Source organism: Paramormyrops kingsleyae, chromosome 1 (genome assembly GCF_048594095.1).
Source record: "Paramormyrops kingsleyae isolate MSU_618 chromosome 1, PKINGS_0.4, whole genome shotgun sequence".
Lineage (NCBI taxonomy): Eukaryota > Metazoa > Chordata > Actinopteri > Osteoglossiformes > Mormyridae > Paramormyrops > Paramormyrops kingsleyae.
The window spans coordinates 40,763,717-40,783,782 of NC_132797.1; the positions used below are offsets into that span (position 1 = coordinate 40,763,717).

At 42.5% G+C, this 20,066-nt stretch overlaps 2 protein-coding genes across 2 annotated transcripts; both read right to left on the reverse strand.

Moving 5' to 3' along the window:
* Window positions 1-595: 595 nt before the first annotated feature.
* LOC111846837 (transcription elongation factor A N-terminal and central domain-containing protein) lies at window positions 596-2,620 on the reverse strand. The gene has a single exon (XM_023817471.2). The coding sequence runs from the start codon at window positions 2,102-2,104 to the stop codon at window positions 860-862; it is 1,245 nt and encodes a 414-aa protein (XP_023673239.2). The 5' UTR covers window positions 2,105-2,620; the 3' UTR covers window positions 596-859.
* Window positions 2,621-3,136: 516 nt separating this feature from the next.
* LOC111846838 (epidermal growth factor-like protein 6) lies at window positions 3,137-15,260 on the reverse strand. Its single transcript, XM_023817472.2, has 12 exons — window positions 15,076-15,260; window positions 11,082-11,179; window positions 10,590-10,682; window positions 9,905-10,024; window positions 8,977-9,096; window positions 8,417-8,551; window positions 8,063-8,185; window positions 6,378-6,635; window positions 5,128-5,202; window positions 4,919-5,014; window positions 4,523-4,785; window positions 3,137-3,981 (listed from the first exon to the last, which is right to left on the reverse strand). Exons 1-12 carry the CDS (start codon window positions 15,147-15,149, stop codon window positions 3,880-3,882), a joined length of 1,557 nt encoding a protein of 518 aa, XP_023673240.2. The 5' UTR covers window positions 15,150-15,260; the 3' UTR covers window positions 3,137-3,879.
* Window positions 15,261-20,066: the final 4,806 nt, after the last annotated feature.

The following is a 20,066-nucleotide window of genomic DNA, read 5'->3' on the forward strand; positions in this document are numbered from 1 at the left end:
TGCTCGGGTATGGTACGATGCAATTCGGACAAGTGTGAGTATGCCCTGAAGTACCATCTCATCTTATCCCCATTCTCCTCTACATCCCAGACAATGACTAATCTCCTCATACACCACTATACTTCCAGATCCTTCTACTCCATTCAATCCCTGCCTTTAATGTCTAGACCCACCCTTTTACCTTCTTCTCCACTCCCTCCCTTTTTACAACTTTCACCACCACCAAGTTTCAGCTCCTTTACTACTAACCCGCCTTCTTTTGTCTGCCTCTAACTTCACCTTCACCTGCATCCACTAATTCATGTGCATCATGCTAAATAAAACAATGAGTTGCATTACCTTGAAATTCTTACAACTGTTAGTCTTTACCGCCACCTCCTGGTTGAACAGGATCGTCTGTAATGTGACTAATGTTGCTGAATATTATATCTGTTTACAGCCTGCAGAAGCAGGTTTTGTTTCACTTCTCTTCATTTGTTTCAGTTCTGTGTTAAAGCTATTTATGGTTTAAGTTAAATGCAAAACGACGAAAATAGATTATTTAAAACGTTTCTTATTTGTAATGTGTCTGCAGTAAGCACGCTCATGCTCAGCGTAGTCTCCACCATGCTATACTTTATTCAACAAATTTAAGCATTGAATTTATTTAAGTTTCAAGACTTCATCATGCTGTTTTACATTTAATTTCAGACTTTACTCTTACACGATACAAACCACTTCGCAGAATAAACGTTCAGTTATAGAACCGTTTGAATATAGGTGAACAGAAAATCAACAGAAGGTATTACTAAATTTAAACACATTTTTTCATGATAAGGCTGGCAATTTCAACAGTAATTTATTAGGTGTTTTCCTCTGTTCACAAACAAACCCAACCACTGTGGTACCACTGCTCCCCACAACCCTTACAGGTCATAAATGTCATGGCGTCATCATCGGGACTTGCACTGTGCTCCCATACTGGAAGGAACAGAGTCTTTCTGGAGATCAGCGTCACGCTGCAGTTGAATCCTTCACAACGCCTGCAGCGGACCTTGTTGGTGGGGGTGCCCTCCACTGGCAAGGGCAGCTGGTGCTGTCTGATGCCTGACTTGGTGTACCCTGCCCTGAGCTCCTTCAGCTCCTTGCTTGCCATCTCCAACACAGACATCCTGGTGAAGACCTCGGCACTCAGTTCTCCGTTAATCAGTTCCTGGAGAAGGTCGGAGCTTTTGGGATTTCGTAAGTTCAATACTTTACACCTGACGCAGGCTTTATACTTTTGCCCATTTTGACTGTGCAGGCAGAAGATGTGCTCCTCAATTTCACAGGCCAGATCTCTGAGTCGAGCTGGGGACTGCTCCTTCTCCATTGCCATCTTGTTCTGGGAGAGAGCTTGAAAGATCAGCTCTGAACATTTGGATCTAAGAGGGGTGATGTTCTTATTATAGCATACAGAAGTCACTGAGGAAATTAAAGAATTCCCACATGAGTCTTCTGAAAGCTGCTTCGGTAATGTAAAGGTATTTTTCTCTCCATCATCAGCACACTTGTCATAATCCTCAACTTTGTCAAATGCCGGACTGGACACAAGGTAGTGTCCACTCATCTTTGAAATAGCATGTCCCTCATCTGCTGTGTCTTGATGACATTCACAGTCATCCTTCACTTCTCTCAAACTACAAGTAGCACCGTCTCTGACATGAGTGTCCAAGTCCCGGCCACTTGAACGTTGTTCTCCAAGTGTTCCATTCGGATCACTGTCATTGTCAACAGTGCGGTGTGAGTCGCCATACTGTTTCTTCCATTTTGAGAATATGCACTTGGTCATTTTCTTGACTGATGCCACTGGACAGGATTTGAGCAGTAGGAATAAGACTTTGGCAATGCCAGTTTCATTAACCTGTTCTACTGTAATTTGAAGTCCTTCAAAAGTCTTCAGCAGAGACAAGACACTGTCATAGTTACCTTCTCTGTGCAGCTTTTCAATTTGTTGTGTATAATGAATAATTTCCTTTGTGTTCATCATTAAAAAAAAAAACTTGAAGGAAAAATTACTGAATTCATAATCATTAGTGGCTTCCCTGCTATAAATTTGCAAAAACTGATACACACACACTAACATAAGTAAAACCTTTGCACATGAATTATATTTTGATTATTTTTACTTAAGCAGTTAACTATTACTAATATGCTTGGAACTACGTACTGTATAAGGAAACCGATGTAAAAGCGAATGCTCTTTCAGCCAAGTGCCATTACACTGAATCTATACTGCCTCATTATTCTTAAAAATCATTTGTAGCAAGGGGTAAACCTGTAAATCCATTTGCAAATAGCGTTTATATTTTCTGATTTTATTATTCAAACAGTCCTAGTCGATATCACTGCGGTTCCCTTTAAACGTATTTAGAGCTCTCAAATAACTTGCTCATGCTTAAGTCAACAACACGAGCTAAAACTACAAAAATTAGCCAGATACACACGATAAAGCTATTATTTTACAATAATGCATCACGAAAGACGCAACAACGCCACTAGAGGACGTACCGAATACAGTACAAGCAGATAGATGCCACCCTGCCTTTAATTCAAAAACGGGGATTTAAAACAAAATCGTCTCTTCCGCATTCATAGTCGGTCCTTGTGACCCGGAAGTAGAAAGTCACGAATACCGTAGTGTACTTATGAGTGACCAATTTGATTACTTATGTACTGTATTACATATACCAGGCTATTACTGGAAGTCACTGGATTTTTCTTGTGATTTTCTTGTTATTCAGGACTGACCATTAAGCTGCCCTTGAGTTATGAGGGTTAAAATTGCTTTAATCGTGTTAGGTCACCAAATTAAAAATTAAAGCTTTTGTTAAATCTAGAAAACAGATCCTGAAAACATTTTCAAGCTGATCTCTCCCACTGAACTAACTCCTTTTAAGAGAATGCGTAAGTCCCACAAGTCCCACACATATGCCACCTCTCACTGCACCACCAAGAGTTTGGAGGGGGAATTAAGCAGGTTCCATCCAAATGGTGAGTTAAATTAGTTGGTTCTGCAGCAGACTGATTTGACTTTGTTATATATGATAAACAGTGTGTTTTAATTAACCAATAAACCATTAACCAATAAAATTACAAATTAACCAGTTTTTTTAAACAAACATTTTATTAGAATTCGGTAGAAAAAGAGGAATAGATAGGCTATGCAAAAGTGAAATGCTAGTATAATCAGTCAAACCAAGCAAATAGATAATTATAATTATGTTAAACTCTTCAATGGTTGAAATATTGTTTTTTTCATTGTATTCTGTTAATGTAAACCATGTTATGTTATAGTAAGTGACTGTTGTATTGCATATTTTTTTAAATAAGAGACACCTTTTATTTTATCATTATCTGTCAGAAACCTGGGTAATGATCTGTAACAGGCACTTGTTAGCTTTAAATGAAACCTTGACCCAGGAGAAGCATTCTGAAGAGGGATGGACTTTAATAATATACCTGCAGCTTATTCTGGTTCACCATTAATGCGACTTAAATAGAGATATTGTTACGATGTCCATTGAGTAAACTTGCAAGGAAACTCACTTGAGACAGTAAAATGCTTGAAACAACAAACTTGAAAACATAACATCTTGTCTGTGAAAGAGAGATGTACTGCCTTATGACCTGCACACATCCATACTGTGCATGTTGGTTCCTGCTTATCATATAAAACCATAAGGAAAACCTGAGGATTTGAAATTAAGTCCATCAAAGACCAGCAGGCCCTTGGGCTATTACGAAGTGCCATTAAATGTCTTTGTACTCTTGTTAATTGTAAGTACAATTGTCTCTCAGTCTCACAGTTACTTCAGATAGGAAATCTGCATCTTAGGGATGGATGAGGTGCATGGCAGTTTACAAATCATCAGGGTCAACTGCCTGGCAGGCCCCAGAGGTTATCACAACATTGTCCAACCCGATCTCTCCCCCAACTCCACGCTCTGCCTCAAAGATGATCTGCAGAAAAAAAAAAACATGACAATGACAAATAAAAATACTTACAAACAAGCTGTTAGATGCATAGCCTTGAAGTTCAGCAAACATGAGCTTGATCCTAATGAACTCAGTCCCATGAAATGTTACTAAGGGTGAATGAATGATTATTGAAGGATAACCAATGACCAAGGGCGTCACTGTGTTTTCAATATTAGGGAGGACAGGGACGGATCCACCAAGTGACTGAGTCAAATCGTCTCACATTGTCCTGTATGACATCGTATGTAAACCAATGTATAGGCTACCTGTTCAATATCGACTGTACACATTCATTTTTCCATATGCAACTGAAATGGTTGACTAAAAGTTTTCCCCTTCGATCACTAGGTTATTCTCCTGACACATTTATTCATATTTTTGAAAGCAAAATCCTGGAAAATATTGGGTGGGACAAACACCACTATTTTGAATATTGGGTGGAATGTGTCCTGCCCTTCCCCTCCATGGGTAACGCCTATTCCAATGACATCATGTTTGTGATGCACCTCCACCTTTCCCATACCCATCGTGGGGGATTCTCCTCCCAGGCCACGGTCAGGAGCTCCATCTGCCAGGTCTGGTTGCGGCTGGCTTGTTGCTCCCATACAGGGTAAGTGTTGTTGTGAAGCAGTACCCGCAGTACACCCGCCTGATCGCCCATCACCCGGAAGCTGAATGTGAGGCAGAATCCAGCTTGCTGCATACGATCAGTGAGAAGCAACTTCAGCCTGGCCAGGTGCTTCCTTTCCTCAAGAAGGCCATTCACTGCCATGTAATACTGCTGTCCTGTGATCAGACATGAACATCAAGACTCATGGTGTCTGTATAACACAGAAGTACCTTAATCCGTGTCCCCTGTACAACCCTGCATTGGATAAGCATTTCTGGAAGATGGTTGGATGTGTATAATAGTGGTTACCATCACTGTGGTAGATGACACTCCAGTCAAAGTCATCCTCCTGGTCCTGCAGCCATTCACATGCTCCATGGTCAAAACTGCAGTCCATGATAAACTCTGCAAGGCACAGTCCTGCTTCACTTGGGAGTGTTTGTTTTCACATTTCACCTCAATCAAGCATCAGAACATACTTTCAGAAGTTCAGTAGCAGTGGGACTAATCTCGTTTACCCTCCTGCCCAGGAGTAATGGGGATCTCTCTCATTGCCATCGCTGGACCAAATACAGACTGCAACTCCTCTGAGACTGGAAAGTAGAAGAAAACATAATTTTTTGCATTTATTTGTTAGAGAATGTCTTTAGATAAAGCACCTTGCTGAGGGTCCGGACACATAGGTATAAAGACCCTGAGTAGTAGAATTCATCTCCTGAGGCTATAGACATGTCAGAACCTGTCAGATATGTCCTGTAAAGATTAAAACCGCTGGTTTGGGTAAATACCTCAAGTCTGTTACAGGTATTAATATGCTGCTGTATTAGCTGGTAGGAAAAATATGGCTTACAGTCTCAGTAATCATATAAAAATATGTATAAATGTACATATAAATAAGTCAGGAAAACAACAGTACAGAACAGGAATCACGTAAGGCTGATCACACAAAACTCATCTCATATGCTTTAACATTCCCATCGGATTGTTTTTTTCAGTGAACGTGGCAAGCTACCAAAATGCCAGACTGTTACAATGAGCCCTGTCTGTGTTATGGGACAATGAAATGTGGGTGAAAAGTGATGTTCCAACACTGTGGTTGTGGTTCAGCTTAATGTTACAGCGTAAATGACAGTGTTGTAACATGAGGTGTTTTCAGAGCAAAGAGACTCTGATGACATCCATTCATCCATCTTCTGTACAGAGTCACAGAATTTCACACACATACACAGACACAAACAAAAACACAAAGACACTCAGATACACTGTATGTACACAGTATATATGTGTGTCTGTGTCTGTCTGAAATTCTGTCTGTGACCCTGTATAGAAGATGGATGAAAGGGGAATTTCCTGAAGATCTGGCTGCATTATTTAAGTATAAACCACATGCATGATGCCAGCATTCCTCCAGTTATTAAAAAAAAGTAGTGAGATGAAATCACCATATGTTGAAGCAAACCTTAGCGCACCTGAGAAAACAACTAAACATATCGGGGTTGTGTTTCATGTGCACTTATGATAAAGCAAATAAACCTTGAATGCTAAACTGACATGGCTAGTAGCCACTTGAGCTATTTTTTTGGAGCCAAAAGCAAAACAAGACAGAATTAAAAGTGATGCAATGGCAATGGCCCTAATCCGCCAGTCAGCAGGCAGGGTGCCAGCAGTAAAATTTGTCAATCAGGTTGGTGTCGGTGTGTATTTATTATGACTGGAGGACACGCAGTGCTGCAGTAGAGAGGAGTTAGGGTGAGACAGGAGGACTCACAGAAAACGTCTCCTCTGGGTCGCAGCTGCTCTCCCTCCATCTGCTTCTGCTGCCTGTCTTCCTCATCCTTTTTCTTTTCTCCTTTCTCATGGTGAATGTCGTCCAGCTCCTGGGGCTCTGTTGGATTCCCACTCTCCTGTTCGACCTCTGGCTGTCGCACCACACCAGGCATGGTCACACTGGGCTTGAGGATCGCATTCTTCACTAACTTGCTGCCTCCCAAGATCCTTGGAAATTTAATGGTTGGATCTCGGATGGCTACAGGATTTAGGATACAGATATGGAAAGTGTATTGCTACTGATAGAGAAAATATTGGACATACTTTAATTGAGTTCAACCTTGTTTCATAATGATATTTAGAAAAGTCCTGTTATTGCATCATAGATATTAAACCTCCTTTAATATATTAGTCAGAAATCCACGATATATCAGTTCACATATCAGTATCAGCCAATGTTCTTTAAAAATCAATACATTCACATCAGTCCTATTTGTCAATTTTGGTCGATATTGCTACACTGATATTTAGACTTTATTCAAATTTAGCAGCACTAGAGCTGAAGACATAACTACTAAAATAATGGCGATGCCTGCATGGAACTAACAGCCATTTACCATAGTGGAAGACGAGGGATTTCGTTGGCTCCTTCACCACTTAAAACCTCACTACTTTCTCCCAAGTCAGTGCTACTTCACTAATGTCTCACTGCCTGCATTTTATGATGTGGTTGCTACACGGACTCATAAGATTTTAAGAAGTAACGTCATTAACATCACTTTTACTACAGATTTGTGGAGCTCGTAGGTTAACCAGTTAATGGTTTATGTAATATTAGACAAAATATATGGGTATCGACCAAAATTTCCACAATAGTACACCACTAATATTAGTGTTATTTTATATGTAATTTAATATGTAAACTATTATTTTATCCAAATAAATGTTGAATAATAGTTGAGCTTTGTCAAAAGAGGCAAAGCAATAGTTCATCAGAGTGGACGCCAATGGTTACATGCTGACAAGTGGCAGGGTGGCACCATAGCACATGCAGGAGAGCATCTGGCCATGTGAACAGATATTTTTTAGTTATGGAAGTTCTGGACACAGGGATGTGGTAAACTGAGGGGGCCACTAAGAGCCATTGCCGTCAATCGACACTGTCTCACCATTGATGAGTCTCCTTCACTTCCCCCGACTCCATCAAAAGGACTTGACTACTCATCAAAGAGGCAGTCTTATTTATTCACAGTGCCCACTAGGCTTGAACTGGACAAAGGTTATCGAAAAAAGCTCCCTTTTCATCCTGCCTTCTGTTTAAAAAAATCCAGCGAGCACTGCTGGTTCCCTGTGGTTCCCTTGTGGTCCTTCATACAGATCAGCGTGGTAGCAGATATTTACACAGATGGAATCGCAATCCCCCACCCTCCCCACCGGCATCTGTAAACACCGGGGAGCTTCCAAAACAGGAAACTGGCTTTGGCAGCGTCTGTGTAACGCAGATGCATCAAGATTAGGAACTGAGCATGGATCCAGATGAGAATCAAGTCCAAGTCAGAAATTTTATGTCACACGAACAACCACCTCCTCCCTGTAGGTGGCAATCTCCAGTTTTCTATTAGTGATAATGAATAATATTAAAATTAGGCCACACCTGTTGCATCCAGCATGTGCCTTTGGTCTTACCAGTGCAGCTGATTCCATTTCCCCGGAATCCATGCTTGCATCTGCATTTGTATGAGCCCTGGGTGTTGAGGCAGACTGAGTTCTGGCTGCACTTGTGGGTGCCATCTGCACACTCGTCAGCATCTGAAAAGAAAGTGGATTGTCAGGCTAGGGTTTCTGAGGCCATCGCAAAGCAGGAGAGGAGTTGCAGTCTGGGGTGGCACACCAGGGTGAGTGAAGCAGAAGGATTGGATTGTAATGATAACCAAAATCAGCAGGTCAACACACGCCAACGGGACAATGAGAAGGGTTTCAGAAACGTGCGATCCCTCTTACACTAGGTAAATATGAACCTGTAACATTATTGAGCCATACCTACACAGTCGTACTTTCCCTTTACATACTTCAGGTCATAACCGTTCTTGCATTTGCAGTAGTAGCTACCGAAGGTATTGACACATCTTCTGTTGTGGGGACAGAGGATCTTTCTGGAAGTGCACTCGTCAATGTCTAAGGAGAGGAGAATGAGAAGTTGAGGAAATTCAGATATTAAACATGGTCTCAAAGGAAGCCAGGCAGCCGTTGAACAGATGATTGCCATTTAATCGTTTTTGCAAGTTTTGGATGGGAATTCTCCATAGTAGTCTAGGTAGCCAGGCTCCCTGACTGTCTTTGAGCTCAGAGCTTTTCAGGTCAGCCAGTTCATTCTGAGCACAAATCTGTGAATCTGTAACCTACTCTTTACTGGACAACAGTGGACGGCATGTTAATTTTTGTTTATGTATGTTCATGCAAGTCACTATGTCCATAGAATCAGTAGTGTTTGTTTCTGGGCTCAAGGACTAAAGAGTTCATTCAGTCTGAGATTTACATGGTCCTCAAAGCTGTGGCAGGAGTGGTCGCCACAGTTATGGCCAAAGTCCAGGGACACTCACCCACACAGGTCTTCCCATCTGGGCTCAGCTGGAGCCCAGTGGAGGGGCAGTGGCACCTGGGCTCCCCATGTACCTCCTCGCAGCCGTACTGGCAGTGGGCCAGGGCACATGTCCTGGAGTCTGTGGGAAGGAAAGGCGGCGGAGAGCTCTGGTTACCCTGACAACGGCTAGCAGGCTAATGAGACTGCTCTGAAATATGACCTTAATGTGAGACTTCAGGAAGAGCCATTAGGGATGTGGTCTCGCATGTGAGGCTGAGGGAGAGGAAGAATCCAGGATCCTTTCCAATATGGCCTTTCCAAGGCTCCGAGGAACTATACGTGCTCAGGACTCTCCAGCAAATGATACTGAATGATACTGACATTTACATGACGTCACACTAACACTGTTGTTCGCAGCATGCTGGCTTTCCACACTCTCTCTCTGTGTCATGTGTTCATCCCACCCCTCTAAATTATTCATTCATTCTTTCATTCATTCATTTGCCATATCCACTTTGTCTTACACTGGATTGAGGGGGTCCAGAGCTCATCCCAGAAGCAATATGTTGGGAATAACCCAAGACAGGGCACCAACCTATCGCAGGGCAGTAACACCATTCACACACACAGTCACACCTCCAGACAATTTGACAACTGCAATTCACCTTAAAATGGTTTTGGACTGTGGGGGGAAACCGGAGAACCCAGAGGAGACCTCATGAGGGCATGATGGCATCATGGTTAGTGTAGCCTCCTCACACCTCTGCTTCTCCACCCCAGCTTTATGGGTGCGGGGTTGGTACTGTATGTTCTCCCCATATAAATTACCCACTCAATATTATTACTAATGCTTAATTTATTGCATGTTTGTCATTTGTCAAGGAGGGATGAATGAATGGACAGATGAATAGATGGACAGACAGATGGTGCTCCCCGCACACGTTTACCGAAGCAGGATCCGTCGGCCATGCGTGCTTGTCCCTCAGGGCAGTAGCACACGTAGCTACCCGGTGTGTTCATGCAGCGATGGGGACAGGGCCGGGGCTTCAGGCCACACTCGTTGGCATCTGCGAGGGCACACAGTCATAGCGGGTTGGACTTTGGCAGCCACTTTGTCCAGTCATGTGACACCATATAGAAGGATGATGTCTAGGGATCGCAAAACCCATCTGGGGGGATGCTTAGCTGAATGCTAAATGTTAGTCATAAACTGAAACATGCAGAGGGAAATCATGGTGCTTTCAACTAACGGCTGCTTTGCCAGAAGAGCTTGAGAAAATTTTCTGGGATAATTGTGAAAACAGCTGCAGTTTACTGGAACCACCTGTCACACCGTCTAGAGGTATATTTATGTGGCGGAAAATGGCACTCTCTTTGAACAGGGCACACAAAGAGAACGATATAGAGAGAAAGAGAGAGAGAAAGAGAGATAGAGCACATTCTGGGCTGCAGGTGGTGCAGATGGACTGACTCATGGCCAGAATGCCATAGATTAACACCCAGATGAAAGAGGAAGGCGCTCAACATCGGTTACTTTAGGAAATATCCTGAAGTCTTAAAAACGATCAAAAGTGTGCTCTGTCTATCTGTTACAACCACGAGAGATGAGGCCCTGCATCTATCTGTACTGACCTTGACTGCAAGATTTCCCAGTGTACCCTGGGAGACACCTGCATTTATTGGGTCCAACGCACTCCCCGTGTTCACAGCCGCGTTCACACCGAGCTGGGAAAACATGGAGAGCATGTCACTCACGGCGACGGTGGCTGATCCTGAGGTTGACATAGCTTCCGATAGCATCTACAAACATTGGGGTTTAACATCTAACTGAGAAAGCGAAGAACAAACAAACAAAAAAAAACAATTCGGATTTGGCAGATACATGGAGAATTACAGCAATAGCATCTGTTATCAGAACTCCTTTAAGAATTAATTAAATTAATACAAAAAATCAGTTTCACTCAAACAAATTGAAAAGACACGGAATAACTCTCAAATAGTCCTTGGCATTGTTATAAATGAGTAATTATAGGGTTAAATATGCCTTGAAACATTTTGAGTTGAACAGAATTTTGACAACATGAAAAGAAATTGGTGCGATGGTGCAGTAATTATACACTTTACCTGTGCATTGGCCTTTGCTGTTCCTTTCCCACCCATAGCAACAGTCCATCTTGTGTCCATAGTGACAGAGCCCCGTCTGCAAGTCCGGGGAAGCCTGCCTGTAATGTGGGTGACAGGAGCGACACTGCAGCGTGTTAGCTAGCTGTTTAGCATTCCAGATATACACATTCAAAATATACATTGTCTATAATTCAGGTGAATCATACTATATGAAGGATTCCATAGTTGCTAACAAGCACAGGAACTCGGGTACACAGGTTTGGGAAAAATGTCTTTCGATCTGTTTGAGTGTACTGGGAAATGATTTGGTGTTTCTGTTGGGAAATTGTGTTACCGCTCTCCTTTGTTAACCATCCGATTCACCATAGGCACTGACGAACCGGGCACCTTCAAACAACCGAATATTTCCTTTGAACAAGACTGAATGTGGATAAATGAAGCTAATTAATTACAGTAACTGCACATGTTAACGTTTTGAGTTGTGTACATGGTATGCAGGTCTAATGCCCGTGAAAAGCCAGAGGCAGATACATTACAGACCACTGGAAGGGGAAGGGGTGTTACCAAAGGAGTTGACGGCCAATGACAGAGTTGCTTTCATTTATGTTATGCCACATTTGCACCTTATTCTTTACTGAGGAGACCCAGACATGGCAACTAAGCCAATGTCAACAGTGGTGAAGGAAGTACTCAAGCAATTTACTTAAGAAGAAAAAAATAAGCAAAAATGTACTGCAGCAAAAGTGAAGTACCCTATTGGCCTTTCTACTTAAAGTAAAAGCAGCGTTGGGGAAACCACTTTTAAAAGGTATACTAAGCTCTTCAAGCAACGAGCTACTTGTGGTTAAAAGTAGCTAAGCCACAGCTAAGCTGCTGTTTTAATATAGTATTTAGCTACACTACAAGCTGCTGAGAAAAAGTAGCTAAATACATCGAAAATTAGAAGGGTTACAAAAAACAAGATAGATTTTAATAATCTGTCCAGGAACCAAGTGTTCCTATGCATTTTAATATGTATCTAAAATATTGTTTGCCGTTAAGTATTTTTCAACCCGTTAACATACATTGTCAGAGTATTCAAGCAAAAGGCACCAATCAGAAACACACAATAGTTTAAAATACCTGTCTTTGTAAAAAGATACAAATTATACGTCGTCATTAACTTACCACACTTTATTTTATATGGAAAAATTATCATATGTATAGTATGTATAGTGAAATTAAACCATCTTTAAGTCATATTGTCTGGTGTTTTTAACCTTTTTATCACCATTTTCTTTGTTCATTGTTGTTATAACCTTTTTATCACCGTTTAAGCTGCTAAGACACAAATGGATAGGAATGTATATTGTACTGTCAGCGCAGCGAATTAACACTAGCCTGAGCACGAGATGAATGATATTGCGTCGCGGGGCAACACTCGCGTTGGCAGACGTTGCGCAGTTGCGGCCACATATTTGCGGTCTCAAAACGGTCATGAAGTCCATCAGTCTTAAGTCGCATAGGTCGTAAGTCGATGACGACCTGTAGTATTTTTTTTTAACGATGCAGTGTTTGCAACACTACATTGCAGTTTGTAAAAAAATACATTTATATATATCTGAGAATACCTCAAAAGTAGCTGCGCTACTGATAAGTTTCTGAGAAGATTTATATTTATATTTATTGTCACTGGCCGATCTGTGACCGCATGCGCACTGGGTTTCAGCATACATACACTGCGCAGCATTTCACAGTGCTATCTGATCTTTACCATGTATGCTTCAACAGTTCATGGTTTTCTACTAACCTTTTTATATTCTGATCATTAATATCTTATATTTCGCTACATGCTTAATTGGAAATTTGTGTCAAGGTTCTAAACAAAAGAAAACAATAATGAAATATGAGTAAGTACCATTTATTTTTTCGAGTTAATACAGGGTTGTAACTCTCAAGCATCTGACGCGACACTCACGCTTTCTAACAGGCGAATGCAAAAAAATCTACGGCAAATCTATATGATTCCATTATAAACCTGAAATAAGCTACAAGGGGTAGTTTGCAAACCATACAGACTATTTACAAGGTAATAAAACTGCTGCATACATGTAAATGAGTGTGAGCTGACCAAAGTTGGCAACACTGTTAATATTTCATAATGTAATAAGAAATAGGTCTTCTATGGCGTCATTTTATATAAACCATTTATTTATTGAATTTGCAGAAAATGTGCTGTATTTCAATATGTGATATTGGTCATATTGCAAAGCCTTATATAGACGCTCCTCTACTTAGGAATGAGATACGTTCCGAACAGCCGTTCGTCACTTGAAATGTTCGTAAGTCGTTATTCAACATCAATTTAAGGGTATAGGCAAGTTACATATAACTAGGATGCTGGGAGCACGCACGCTACGCTGCTGCGCGGCGGGCGTAGTGGCTAGAAGTCGTACTAGGTGGAATTGGCGCACAGAGAAAAAAAACTGATGTTGCGGACAGGAAACAAGAGCCCAATGAACACAATTTGGACTTACTGTCGTCTTTATTTGTATGTCTGAAAGTTCGTAAGTTGAAAGTTCGTAAGTAGCGGAGCGTCTATATATGTTTGTTATTAAAACTTACCAGCTAATGGTCACAGGATTTTCTCATGACATTATCAACATGCTATTCGCAATTCACCAACAAGTTAGTCTGATCACAAACGTCTAAGTATCACCTCTTGCCATTTCAAGAGCCATAATGAATCAAAAGGTGTTGTATGTAGTACAGAACCATCCCATTTATTGCTGACACTACGGTTCCGATTTCTGAGAACAGCTTTTCTGTGCTGCTGTGCTGAAGCCATTTCTTGCAGGGAAAACACACAGAACTGGTTCTGGATTGAGAAAGTCCCTGGCAGCTGTGGCATTGTGTTAATGGAAAGGAGGCATGACAGCTGACAGGATTCAAAACCTCTGACACCTACTCCCTGCTTTGAGTCATTTGGCTTTACTTTTATGAGAAAAGCTCTGAAATCTTGGTATTATCTGTCCCAGGCGTTACCTCTCCGTGTCATAATCCGATTTAAAAAAAAACAGCAATGTGATCTTAAAATGTAATGCAGCATTAAGTAGAAATGCAGTGGATTACAAAGTATAAATATTTACTGTAAGGTGTAGTAGAGTAAAAGTCAAAAGTACTTAAGTAAAGTACATATATGTGAAAAATGTACTTAAGTGCAGTAACAAAGTAGTTGTACTTTGTTACTTTCCACCACTGAATGTCAAGTAGGTGAGATGTCTGGGCTTCTCTCCACATCATCACCAAACAGCAACACCTCAAGATGGACTCCTACCTTCAACCAGACTCCTGCCGGCAGCTGGACTCCTACAGGTACCTGCAGTCTGACTCCTACCTGCACTCTGACTCCTACCTGCAGCTGGACTCCTACCTGCAGTCTGACTCCTACCTGCACTCTGACTCCTACCTGCAGTCTGACTCCTACCTGCACTCTGACTCCTACCTGCAGTCTGACTCCTACCTGCACTCTGACTCCTACCTGCAGCTGGACTCCTACCTGCAGTCTGACTCCTACCTGCACTCTGACTCCTACCTGCAGTCTGACTCCTACCTGCAGCTGGACTCCTACCTGCAGCTGGACTTGTAATTCCAGCCAGGTGCTTACTGCAAAAAGGTGTGTGCAGGTCTTCTCCCCTCAAATGGTGTCATGCCACATATTTCAACAATAGTTCTAGCACCAATATATGTGTGGAGGGCTGATATGGTGATAGAAATCATGTGACGAAAAACGTTTGGCTGGGATTAATGATGGGAGATTAATCCCATCCTAGATGGCTGAAGATGCTATTTTCACTTCCCCCAGACAGCCCACAGAAATGCACCCCCCATGGGTAAAATGAGAAGGTGTAGAGGTACTGTAAGCATGACACAAGAAGTGTGCTTGTCCAGTAAGCCCTGATCCCCTCTGTACCAGAGCCAAATTAAAGGTTAATGACCTCATAAGCATGCTTACCTGTAGAGGTCTGCAGTTCCAGTGGACGGCTTCACCAGAAGAGCCAGGGCACCGAGCCAGGCCAGGACCAGCATGCCTTGGGTTTTTCAGGTGAAGGAGATCTTCCTCTGAGTCTCAGTGGGGTGTTGTAGTGGGGACTCACTTCCCTGGTATCTGTCTGTCTGCTTCCCTCGCTTGTAAGTTAGTGCATTCTGTGGCTCTCTCCGTAACCCTCCCCTCCCTCTCTCCCTCCCTCTCTCTCTCTTTCTCTGAAGGACCTGAGTTGAATCCCAGATGATCCCGTTCCTGTTTTTTCGTCTTGTTCCATTCTGAAATTCCAGAGGTGAACTATCGTTCCATAGTGACACGAACGGGGTGGGGGGGGGTTAATTTGGGGAGGGTTGAGAATTGATTTAAAACATGACTGTTTTCACATTTCCCTACTTATTAACCCCCCCCCCCCCCCCCCAGTGTTAGGTATTTTCATGCACGTCACTTCCAAAGCATGTATCCTTAGAGCAAACCTTCCCTTCCCAATGGGCCCCCCATCCAGAGGCCCCCGGGACTAGGCACACACAGGAAATGGCCCATGAGCTCAGGTAGAGGACCCCCTGTGACTCCCTTGCTACACATGGCAGGGTGCTGGCCAGCAGAAATGGGACTGCTGCAGACCTTTCAGCCAGGACGCTTTAAAAGGAAACTATTTCATTTACAGAGATGTCGGCTGACCAGTAACTTCCTTCAACAGCATACATTGCTCCTGATCAAAGAAACAGGCTGCATAAAGATCAGAATACAAGCGAACTGCTGCAGAGCTTTGAAATGCAGTTTTGTAGCATTAAAACCCAGATGCAGCTTAAACATTTCAAATATCATGCAAAGACCTGACAGCTTCTTCACCTGACTCTAGGGTAGATCCTGGGACCACAACAGGCGTGGATCTTAGGGGTGGCTAGGGGTCATAAATCTGGCTGATTAATTCACCAGCACTGATCCTATCCCTCTGGTCTCTAAGTTTTTATCCCTGCCCCCTCCCCCATAAATATAACTAGCCCCTATAGGCCATCCCAATCAAGATATTCTGCAGGCTCTACTGGACCGAAAAGCTTGTGTGTGGTTCATGCCATTTAACACTGACTGTTAACTGAACCCACAAGCCTATATATCTACAATGGACATCGAGCATCCTGCTCCAGGCTGGATGATCCAAGCTGGGTGTGAATGTGTTCTCCTGTGCCAGGCTGAGCCTGACTGGGCGGCACTACATCACCTGGAAACTGGCCAGTTACAATCACACTGACAGGTGCCTAACACCAGGAGCAGCTGTGGTGATGAGTAAACGAAAAGTTTGAAACCTACATAGCAAACGGTTCATTTATGGTGAAGTACACAATCACAATAGTGTGTTATTTTATATAACTTAATCCCCCCAACTGTTTATACATTACGGGGGTGGGGGGCTGAGTGAAGCTTGTCCCAGACAGTGGAATACCCTGGATGGGATTCTACCCCATGACAGGACACACACACCATTTAGAGCTGCACTTAGTACCAGACTATCCCAAGGAAACCAACATGACACGGGCACAAGGGTAGAACATGGTAACCCTACATATAGAGAGGGGGCAGAATTCAAACCCATACCCCCCCTGCACGTGTAGTGTGAGGCAGCAGTGCTACCCACATGCCATCAGTACAGTAAACACTAAACTATCATTTGGAATTGAATAATAAAAGATCTCTCTAAGATTTACTCTTATTACAAAGAACAGGTATAAGTTTCCGCCTAGGTTTCAGCACATTTTTATGGCTTTAACTCCACCTAACCTAGTGGGGACCGTCCCTTCATTCCTATGGGCAAAACCCTAATCCCAACAATGACAACCTTAACCCCAATCCAGCCCTAACCTTAATCATAAGTAACCAAACAAAGTCTTTTGGCTTTTTTTCGTTTTTTGATTGTAGCCACAGATTTTTATAAAATTGAATTCCCCCTTGTGGGAACCAAAAAAATAAATTACATTGTGGAGATATTTGGTCCCCACAATGTAATGTGTACCTAGACCACACACACACACACACACACACATACTTCATGCAATGTTACCCTTTTCCACCACAAGAGAGCGCCTGTGAGCATTTGGACAATGCCATACCATCAGTGGATTACAGACAGACAGACACAAACAAATGCAGGAACCAAAGCATATCAAAGCACCGAGGCTTTATCTGTTTCTCCTCTGTTTGAAAATCCATCTGGTTACTTATTGACTAGCAGACTTGATACTTCACTCCTTTAGTCTCCACGACTAGGACCATGTTTCTCGTCACATAAGAATGACAATGTCTGCTTTCTATGTTCTGATAAGCTGTAATTTATCTGCTCACAGCTGCTTGTTCAGGCTGTACTGGAGTATAATTTACCTTATCTACAGTATATATTTTCTGCTTTAATTCATACTGCACATGTGACACTGATTTTTTGGTTATAAACTACCTATGGTCCATTTTTAGAGGTGTGCATTCTGTTTCAGTATTATTGTACCAGTGCCTGTCTAGTCATCTTGAGCTGTCTCGCCTACACCCTGAAATTTCATTGAGACGGTAGTGGAATTTTACCAGGGGGAAGAGCTGCTGCTGGTGTGACTTTTTCAGCCAGTAGGGGGCGATCTCTGTTAGATTTTGCTCAGTCTCACAATAGGAAGTTCCGTTGTTTCACATCCTGCTTTTTTTCTGAACTTACTAGCTCAACGCATGGCAAGGGGAACAAACCCACATGGACGGCCGATTTTGTCAAAAGGAAAATAAACAATTCAGAACAATCTGAAGTAATGTGACCTTTGCAGAAACTGCAACTGAACCTTCAGAAGCATCTTAGCTGCTGATCAAAGTCCTTGCGCTTTGCAGTGGGACCTTATGTGAATGTGCAGCCAGCTTCTCTCAGGAAACATCTGCACCAACATCCTGGAATGCTGATATCTGCTTTTTTCTCTGTCTCTCCATTTGAACTTTTGACATCAATGGGCTCCTGTAGGCACCATGCTACTTAACCCTCCAACACGAGTGCCAGTTATGATACGTGGGAACATCTGTGGTCTGGAAGACACAATGCAAACTACACAGAGCCTGCCTGTGCTCTGTCCTTGGGAGCATAAAGCTAGTGACAGTCATCCTGAAATCAGCAGGTTGTGCATGACATCATCAAGGTCAGTCTTGTCTGACTTACAGGTATCATTTGTAATACACAGTGAAGAAGGAAACCACCAGCCTTGACTATAAAAGGAAATAGGGGATTCGTAGTAGAGTTATTTTTGAGAAGGCCTGCCACCCAACCACATCCTGCCCCAAGCCGTAGGATACACTGCGCCTGTCACTGCTCCATGCTGCGGCAGATTTAGCTAAGAGCGTAAAACAAAGGTGTTCTGATCATCAAGGTAGGAGTCACTATGCGACGTTAAGTGTCTCTGGAAATGCCCGATAAAGGCCATCAATATCCACCGTATTGAGGGTGTGGCATTTGAGCAGTATCAGACTGTCATATCCCCTGCCCATTCGGCACCCCCAGCACCCAGCATTCGTCTTCCTCAAATCACATTTTCACCTCATTTGCAACGAGTGCTGTGTGCATAGGGACATGGCAAACTGAATGTCAGCCACATAGTTAAGCAGCTTCTTTGTATCCATAGCGTGGGCTAAATGTGCATTAGCTTAGCAGGCTGCAGCCTTTGCTTGGGTGCATATAGCCATCAATGAACCAGGAAGACCTTTCATTTCCAGTCACAGGGGTTTGCCAGTTTCCAAACTCTTTATCTTTGAATATGACTTGTTGACTGTCGCCGTTAAATGCCGTTAGTGTGTTACGTGAAGTGGGCCAGACTGTTTCTCATTAGACGTCTTCCATAAATGTGTCTGTGATCATCTATATAGTGACATAATGCACTTACTCATTGCTCTGGGATGAAATGTGAGGCTAATTAGGACAATATCCTAAAGGGAGAAGCTTTCAGCAGTGCAGGCAGGTACAGCAGTAAAACGTTTATGGAGGAACTGCTGTACTTCAGGCTTTTATGACCACTGGTTCTGCTTTTATGCTCTGTGGCACCACATGTTTATTTTGATCAGCTTAGTGTTAGAGGAATTCCTGCAGCAGGATGGACCTTTAACATTTTTTCTGTGAAACTTATACCCTTTCTACTGTGCTAATGATATATATCCAGAATATCCAAATTTTTGCATATATGTTTTATATATTTTTTGAATATCCAAGTTTTTTTGTTTTTATTGTATTATATGTATTATATTGAGAGCATTTTTTATCTTTATATGTGCCAGAAGAGAAGAACCCAGAGACTACAGATGTAAATGAGCCTTATGGATAACTCTGGCATATTGGCATTAATGTTGTTAATATGCATTGTCCTTTTACATTGTTAAAAAAAAAAACACTAAACAAACAAAGAAGCATTGTGCTCTGTTCTGCCTGGGATGGGCTCCCCCCTCATGAGACTGACCAGGATAAGCTGAAGATGGATGGATGAGTAGGTGGGTGGATGGATGGACACGTTCCTAATACTGATAGGTAATCTTGTATTCTACAGAGTTGTGCTGATCCACATTAATGCAACGTTTAGGTCAACTTGGGACAGTTTCTTCCCCACATGGGCTGTGTGTTTGTCCCCCATCCCGTTAGTGGACATACGTAAGTGTTGGAGAAGTTGTTGGTGCGCCCTGGGTGTTCTACAATGGCTGAACATTATTCATGTATTTGTTGGTAGACTGCTGGTCATTAGCGCATCCCACAGGTCCACTAGGGGCAGTACGGTGTGGTGGAGAGATCAGAGGAGGGCTGAGAATGTGCAACTCGAGGTTACCTCAGCTGTCATTACTAACCAGAGCATGGTCGACCAAGAAAATAAATATTGCCAATGATATTTGAGCAGCCTCCTTCCGAGGAGTGTTATTAAATTGGGGCACCGCCAGCTGCTTAAGTAACGTTCAGCACGTGAAGTAAC

Excerpts from the sequence above, each read along its gene's own strand:
- LOC111846837 (XM_023817471.2), bottom strand. The coding sequence starts at position 2,104 with ATGTTAGTGTGTGTGTATCAGTTTTTGCAAATTTATAGCAGGGAAGCC.
- LOC111846838 (XM_023817472.2), bottom strand. The coding sequence starts at position 15,149 with ATGCTGGTCCTGGCCTGGCTCGGTGCCCTGGCTCTTCTGGTGAAGCCG. Across the intron at positions 8,552-8,976 it reads AGATGGGAAGACCTGTGTGG|ACATTGACGAGTGCACTTCC; the intron begins GTGAGTGTCCCT and ends TCCTCTCCTTAG. Across the intron at positions 8,186-8,416 it reads GGGAAAGTACGACTGTGTAG|ATGCTGACGAGTGTGCAGAT; the intron begins GTATGGCTCAAT and ends CTTTCTTTTCAG.